The sequence below is a fragment of the Salvelinus fontinalis genome, unplaced genomic scaffold (genome assembly GCF_029448725.1).
Source record: "Salvelinus fontinalis isolate EN_2023a unplaced genomic scaffold, ASM2944872v1 scaffold_0640, whole genome shotgun sequence".
NCBI classification, from domain to species: domain Eukaryota; kingdom Metazoa; phylum Chordata; class Actinopteri; order Salmoniformes; family Salmonidae; genus Salvelinus; species Salvelinus fontinalis.
Window position 1 is genome coordinate 89,179 of NW_026600849.1, and position 8,583 is coordinate 97,761.

The following is an 8,583-nucleotide window of genomic DNA, read 5'->3' on the forward strand; positions in this document are numbered from 1 at the left end:
ACTATTGGGTTCCATTTGGGACACCTTTATCCTGCTTTACTGTTGGGTTCCATTTGGGACACCTTTATCCTGCTTTACTATTGGGTTCCATTTGGGACACCTTTATCCTGCTTTACTGTTGGGTTCCATTTGGGACACCTTTATCCTGCTTTACTGTTGGGTTCCATTTGGGACACCTCCTTTATCCTGCTTTACTGTTGGGTTCCATTTGGGACACGTTTATCCTGCTTTACTGTTGGGTTCCATTTGGGACACCTTTATCCTGCTTTACTGTTGGGTTCCATTTGGGACACCTCCTTTATCCTGCTTTACTATTGGGTTCCATTTGGGACACCTTTATCCTGCTTTACTGTTGGGTTCCATTTGGGACACCTTTATCCTGCTTTACTGTTGGGTTCCATTTGGGACACCTCCTTTATCCCGCTTTACTATTGGGTTCCATTTGGGACACCTTTATCCTGCTTTACTGTTGGGTTCCATTTGGGACACCTTTATCCTGCTTTACTGTTGGGTTCCATTTGGGACACCTTTATCCTGCTTTACTGTTGGGTTCCATTTGGGACACCTTTATCCTGCTTTACTGTTGGGTTCCATTTGGGACACCTCCTTTATCCTGCTTTACTATTGGGTTCCATTTGGGACACCTTTATCCTGCTTTACTGTTGGGTTCCATTTGGGACACCTTTATCCTGCTTTACTGTTGGGTTCCATTTGGGACACCTTTATCCTGCTTTACTGTTGGGTTCCATTTGGGACACCTTTATCCTGCTTTACTGTTGGGTTCCATTTGGGACACCTCCTTTATCCTGCTTTACTATTGGGTTCCATTTGGGACACCTTTATCCTGCTTTACTGTTGGGTTCCATTTGGGACACCTTTATCCTGCTTTACTGTTGGGTTCCATTTGGGACACCTTTATCCTGCTTTACTGTTGGGTTCCATTTGGGACACCTTTATCCTGCTTTACTGTTGGGTTCTATCTGGGACACCTCCTTTATCCTCCTTTACTGTTGGGTTCTATCTGGGACACCTCCTTTATCCTGCTTTACTGTTGGGTTCTATCTGGGACACCTCCTTTATCCTCCTTTACTGTTGGTGTATATTTGTATAATGAAAAGGTGCTTCATGACTACAATGCATTACTGTGTATATAATAATGTGTCTCACCTAGCTATCTTCAGATGAAAGCACTATAACTAGGTGGTCCCGTGTGGCTCAGTTGGTAGAGCATGGCGCTTGCAACGCCAGGGTTGTGGGTTCGATTCCCACGGGGGGCCAGTACAAAAAAGTATGAATGTATGTACTTGTAAGTCGCTCTGGATAAGAGCGTCTGCTAAATGACTTAAATGTAAATGTAAATGTAAATAACTAAGTCCCTCTGGATAAAAGCCTCTGTCAAATGACTCAAATGTCAAAACCAAAAACCAGTCCGGGGACTCGTGGGTAGTTTTTTTTTATCCAAACGGCAGTGTATTCTCAGAATAATTACAAATGTCAGAAGATATGATACAGTAACACCCAGTGATACAACTTGTACAACAATTACATGAACTGCAGTGGTTGAACAACATGACTGTACAACTACAAAAACAAAAAAGAAGAAAAAAAGATAATTAAAAAGGTCTCCGTCCCAAATGGCACCGGTTTTCATTCCCTATATAGTGCACTACTTTAGAACAGAGCCTTATGGGCCCTGGTCGCGAGTAGACCACTATATAGGGATTATGTTGTCAATTTGGGACGTATCCCCCCCCCCAAAAAAAAGACAAGTATAATTTGTCCTGGTCACACCTTGTGATAACAAATTTGTTGTTGTCCCCTGTAAATATGTGTCATATGTTGGCACTGAAAGGTCATTTCAATTACAGACAAGGAACCTGCAACAACCAATAACATGCTTGAGTAATAATTATTTTATATATATATATATTAAAATGCACTTTGTGCAGACATTCAAAACTGTTAAAAAATGTAATTTTTGTTGATGAGCTGTATTAGGTTCCTTGTCAGCCTAACGTGGGGCCAGCCATTCAGAAGTAAAAAGAAAACTGACTGAGGATGACTGGTTGGCACATACTGTGGGGCCTGGAGTTCTTCCATCCTGATGTAACCAGGGACCAAAACGGGACCCTAGTTAGAAGATGGGACTGAACCTCCGTCCTATAGTCTATGGAGGATTGGGACGATGCTTTTAGAAAAGGTCATTTCTGACTGAGATAAACATATGCAGCATCTACCGTGAACATTGACTTTAAAAAAACGCGCATTGAGGACAAAGAGCGAACGGATTGAATCCCCCGGCCACAGAGAGGCTTTAACTTGGGCTCAGAGGTTTTCCCGGGCCAGGTCACATGGTCAGGAACAACTCTTGGCCATCCACACACTGCAGGTCAAGGTTTATGCCAGTTATTTCAGTTGAAAAACTTTTTTGAAATCAAAACCATTTCCAGTCTGATTTGATGTAATTTGCATTATTCTCAAAGACACTTCCTATAGTTATCGGATGTATCCAAAATGAAACACTATGCCCTATGTAGTACACTTCTTTTGTAGTGCACTACATACAGTAGGGAATAGGGTGCCATTTGAGAAGCAGACCGTTTCCACACCTTAGTGCCGCAAAATGAAATCTCTTACTGCTGTACAGGTATGGATGCCAAACCTTTCCCCCTAGTCCAAGTGTGTGTGTGTGTGTGTGTGTGTGTGTGTGTGTGTGTGTGTGTGTGTGTGTGTGTGTGTGTGTGTGTGTGTGTGTGTGTGTCTGTGCCTGGGTGCGTGCCTGCGCCTAATGAGATATCAAAGAGCTTACACGTTTTGAAGTACATCATTTACATGGTTTTTGAGGCAAAGAGTGTTTCTACACTGTGAGGTGAGCTTTGTGATGCGTCTGGAAGCAAAGAAATATAAAAATCTAGAAAAAGCCAACAGCCAAGAGCTAGCTATGTACTGCACTGTATAATGTTCCTAATTCTAGAATGGAATGTCATGGAATAGCCAGATCTCTGTGAACACTCACAGTTCTCTTTCCCCATGTCAGATAGCAGGCTGATGAGAGCTGAGCCACTACAAGTGTATGTATGTGAGAAACGTAACGTTGTTTTCTAACAGAGGAGTTCTAGTGGCTTCTTCAGAAGACTGTGTGGTGTACTATAAATACATTTGATATTCAATGATTAACTGCAGTCATTTGTGTAAAATAATGTAGAATGGAATTCCCTGAACCCTTTCAGGAATGTCAACAGTACATTCTGTTCTAACATTCTAATTGATTCAAATCAATGACGTCATAAAGGGCAGGGCATTCCGGAATAGAGGACAAAGGTAACAACTGTCATAGGATTCTTAGATTCACCCCTCCAATGGTTAAACAGAATGAAAGGTCATTCTGGGAGGCTGGGTGTTTCTATAAAAGACATGAAAACAGTACAGAATGTACAGCAAACAGCAACAAAAAAGATCCATCTCAACATTTTCACAGCATTAAAAAAATAAATAAGTGAAGGGGGTTACATTGGTTGGACGGTTGGTAAATAATATGGTCGCCTGAATGACAAAGAAAAACAAACTAAACAAAATGGCCGAAAACGCTCGTCTCAAGTCATTCCTACGGAAGAGACTCCATGGTGTAGTGAGACGTGATCAAATCCTCATTGAAGTCTCTCTCCTGGCACTACTTTTGACACGAGGCCTGGTCTATAGTAGTGCACAAAATAGGGAATAGGGCTCTGGGTCACTAGTAGTTCACTATATAGGGAATAGGACTCTGGTCACTAGTAGTTCACTATTTAGGGAATAGGACTCTGGTCACTAGTAGTTCACTATATAGGGAATAGGGCTCTGGTCACTAGTAGTTCACTATATAGGGAATAGGGCTCTGGTCACTAGTAGTTCACTATATAGGGAATAGGGCTCTGGTCACTAGTAGTTCACTATATAGGGAATAGGGCTCTGGTCACTAGTAGTTCACTATATAGGGAATAGGGCTCTGGTCACTAGTAGTTCACTATATAGGGAATAGGGCTCTGGTCACTAGTAGTTCACTATATAGGGAATAGGGCTCTGGTCACTAGTAGTTCACTATATAGGGAATAGGGCTCTGGTCACTAGTAGTTCACTATATAGGGAATAGGGCTCTGGTCACTAGGCAAAGATATCATTATGATTAAACTGTAGGTCATTTGTCATGGATAACCATCTCAGTGCCAGTAATTGGTCTAATTTAACCTATTTGACATGGTTTTTGTTGATTATATGAAAGCACTTTTGTCTTCAAAATCAAGCCAGTCTGAGTTACAAACGTCCGGTTCTGTGACATTTTATAACTTTTATATTCGGTTTGTAAATCATCCTCATCACCACCACCACCATCACCATCCTCCTCCTCACCACCAGAGCTTAAGGCATGGACACAAGGTCTACTGCACTGTTAAATCAAGGCATCTCTCTCCCCACCCCTCTGCCAGAGCATTTAACCATTCCATGTCAACTGCTTCTCTGTGCTTTTCTGGAAGTGGGTGACTACATTTTCTCTCCCCACCCCTCTGCCAGAGCACTTGACCTGCTTCTCTGTGCTTTTCTGGAAGTGGGTGACTACATTTTCTCTCCCCACCCCTCTGCCAGAGCACTTGACCTGCTTCTCTGTGCTTTTCTGGAAGTGGGTGACTACATTTTCTCTCCCCACCCCTCTGCCAGAGCACTTGACCTGCTTCTCTGTGCTTTTCTGGAAGTGGGTGACTACATTTTCTCTCCCCACCCCTCTGCCAGAGCACTTGACCTGCTTCTCTGTGCTTTTCTGGAAGTGGGTGACTACATTTTCCGTAGTCTTGGGGAAGTTTTAAGTTTAAGGAAGTCATTTTGACTATGAGACATGCAGACAGAATTAACATCTGTTCTGCTTTCAAATCCTCTCCGATCTTCACATGGGCCCAGTACGTAGGTCAGGGGTCATTAACTAGATGCAGACGGAACGTGATTACAACATTATTTGTAGACTGCAAATTGACCGCGAGAAGCCCAAACAGATATATTTGACTAAAACATAATTATTTAAAACCTTGCCCACATTTGCATACGATCACATACCTGTATCTCTCTATTATGCGTGGGAATATCTTGGAACAGATTTCCAAAATGTTAATAACTTGGAGCTGATTTGCTGGTGTTTTTACAGTCTTATGTCCAACAATTAAAAAAATATATATATAAATTGGGGGGCCAAATAAAATCACCCGCGGGCCAAATTCAGCCCGTGGGCCGCCAGTTGGAGAACCTTGGCATAGAGTCTAGCTATGGTCTGGGGGCTTCTTAGGGTGTAAGAACTAGGGGGATGTTTTAGTCTAGGGGCTAGGGTTTAGGGCGTAGAGTGTATGGGGCTAGGGGTTGATTTGGAACAGGGAATATGTGATACGGTAATACTGGACGTTGGCCAAAAGAACAGACCAGAAAAGACAGACATAAGATACATTCTAAACAGAACCCTATTCCATATATAGTGCACTACTTTAGACCAGAACCCTATTCCCTACATAGTGTACTACTTTAGACCAGGGCCCTATTCCCTATATAGTGTACTACTTTAGACCAGAGCCCTATTCCCTATATAGTGCACTACATTAGACCAGAGCCCTATTCCCTATATAGTGCACTACATTACACCAGAACACTATTCCCTATATAGTGTACTACTTTAGACCAGAGCCCTATTCCCTATATAGTGCACTACATTACACCAGAACACTATTCCCTATATAGTGCACTACATTAGGCCAGAGCCCTATTCCCTATATAGTGCACTACATTACACCAGAACACTATTCCCTATATAGTGTACTACTTTAGACCAGAGCCCTATTCCCTATATAGTGCACTACATTACACCAGAACACTATTCCCTATATAGTGTACTACTTTAGACCAGAGCCCTATTCCCTATATAGTGCACTACATTAGACCAGAGACCTATTCCCTACATAGTGCACTACATTAGGCCAGAACACTATTCCCTATATAGTGTACTACTTTAGACCAGAGCCCTATTCCCTATATAGTGCACTACATTACACCAGAACACTATTCCCTATATAGTGCACTACATTAGGCCAGAGCCCTATTCCCTATATAGTGCACTACATTACACCAGAACACTATTCCCTATATAGTGTACTACTTTAGACCAGAGCCCTATTCCCTATATAGTGCACTACATTAGACCAGAGACCTATTCCCTACATAGTGCACTATATTATGCAGGGAATAGGGCGCCATTGGAAACGTAGACATACTGTACATACAAACAAAGGCTCCATCGAGAAAACTAATAAAAAGACTACTGATACCAATGGTTGAGTCCCAAATAGTACCCCTTTTTCCCTACACAGTGCCCTACTTCTGACCAGGACCCATAGGCCATAGGTAAAAGTAGTGGACTATATAGGGCAATAGGCTGCCATTTGGGATGAGGCCTGTGCTTCTTAAAAAATAAAAAATAAACAAGATCCTTAATATACATTTCGTTCCAAAAAAAACAAATAAACAAAAAAACGTAAACAACAAAAAAAAAAAACGTTGACAAAATGTATCTATGCATTCAAGTGGTACTTAATATGGCTTTTATACAATACAACCTTTAGTGAAAATATACATCTAGGACACAATTCAAGTACAAATGTACAAAATCTTTAAACTCATATGTTTTTCTTTAATTATTATAATACACTTTTAATACATATCATAAATACAGGTTTAACATTCATCGAGGTTCCTAACATTTTACGCTCCGGGAGGCGTTTGAAGAAGGAAAGAGGAGAAGAAGAGGGAGAGGGGAGCAGGAGTGGTTTAAAGTCGGGAAGGCTCCTCGTGCTCTTCGTCTTCGTAGCCACTCTTTAAACAGACCTGGGAACAAGTTGTTAAATAAGCCGTTACATAGGATCAATGGGCTCTTTAACTTTACATTTTTTTAATTTTTAATTTTAGCATAAGGCTGTAACGTAACTTTTTACTACCTTTAAAAACAGACTGAATCAGTCAGAATATTTTCAACAGGTTCTATGAGACCATTAATAACTGACCCTAGATCAGCCATAGGCGTGCTGTATAATCTTTCAGACATTATTTACATTCTATGAGACCATTAATAACTGACCCTAGATCAGCCATAGGCGTGCTGTATAATCTTTCAGACATTATTTACATTCAAGTCATTTAGCGGACGCTCTTATCACAGAGACTTACAGGAGCATTTAGGGTTAAGTGTCTTGCTCAAGGGCACATCGGCTGATTTCTCACCTAGTCGGCTCAGGGATTCGAACCAGCAAACATTCGGTTACTTGCCCAAACGCTCTTAAACGTTATGCTACCTGCTGCTGCCATTAAGAACTGATTCTGGGTCAGTTAGGCTACACATGTAGTTAAAAAGGCCCAATACAGAGATGTAGTCACACAGCCTCAACACTCAGCTTTTACCAACTGGACTTCCTGCTTTACCAACTGACTGAGGTAAAACAACACTCTTTAACCTGGGAAGATGACACCAAAAAAACAAAACAAAGAGAGCCTTCAACCAGAGAAGAAACACAAGCAGAGAGAGAGCCTTCAACCAGAGAAGAAACACAAGCAGAGAGAGAGAGTCTTCAACCAGAGAAGAAACACAAGCAGAGAGAGAGAGAGCCTTCAACCAGAGAAGAAACACAAGCAGAGAGAAAGAGCCTTCAACCAGAGAAGAAACACAAGCAGAGAGAGATCCTTCAACCAGAGAAGAAACACAAGCAGAGAGAGATCCTTCAACCAGAGAAGAAACACAAGCAGAGAGAGAGAGAGCCTTCAACCAGAGAAGAAACACAAGCAGAGAGAGAGAGAGCCTTCAACCAGAGAAGAAACACAAGCAGAGAGAGAGCCTTCAACCAGAGAAGAAACACAAGCAGAGAGAGAGAGCCTTCAACCAGAGAAGAAACACAAGCAGAGAGAGAGAGCCTTCAACCAGAGAAGAAACACAAGCAGAGAGAGAGAGCCTTCAACCAGAGAAGAAACACAAGCAGAGAGAGAGAGAGCCTTCAGCCAGAGAAGAAACACAAGCAGAGAGAGAGAGAGAGCCTTCAGCCAGAGAAGAAACACAAGCAGAGAGAGAGAGCCTTCAACCAGAGAAGAAACACAAGCAGAGAGAGAGAGAGCCTTCAACCAGAGAAGAAACACAAGCAGAGAGAGAGAGCCTTCAACCAGAGAAGAAACACAAGCAGAGAGAGAGAGCCTTCAACCAGAGAAGAAACACAAGCAGAGAGAGAGAGCCTTCAACCAGAGAAGAAACACAAGCAGAGAGAGAGAGAGCCTTCAGCCAGAGAAGAAACACAAGCAGAGAGAGAGAGCCTTCAACCAGAGAAGAAACACAAGCAGAGAGAGTCTTCAACCAGAGAGAAAAGTCAGAGGTAAAGAAGAAGAAAAGAAAGATGGAGGAAGAGGGAACTACCTTAACCCCCACCACCTCTCACGGTGGCGGCGGCGGCGGGGGGAGGAGAGCTAGCAGCACTTGCCTCTCGTCTGAACAGCCTGTAGAAGAATCCTCTCTTTGGCGGTGGGTTGGGTCTGTTCACA

General features: G+C 42.4%; 1 protein-coding gene across 2 annotated transcripts in view; it reads right to left on the minus strand.

Annotated features, from left to right (window-relative positions):
• Positions 1-1,437: 1,437 nt before the first annotated feature.
• Positions 1,438-8,583, minus strand: part of LOC129846895 (G protein-coupled receptor kinase 5-like) — a 22,055-nt gene continuing 14,909 nt past the window's right edge. Inside the window, exons 7-8 of one of the 2 annotated variants that reach the window (XM_055914701.1) lie at positions 8,523-8,583; positions 1,438-6,891 (exon numbers count right to left, since the gene is read on the minus strand). The exon at positions 8,523-8,583 is cut by the window's right edge and continues 71 nt beyond it. In XM_055914701.1, coding sequence (XP_055770676.1) covers positions 6,835-6,891; positions 8,523-8,583 — 118 coding nt within the window. In that variant the 3' untranslated portion in view covers positions 1,438-6,834. Of the gene's footprint in view, positions 6,892-8,458 lie in introns of both variants that reach the window. The other variant, XM_055914700.1, reaches the window with a different exon arrangement.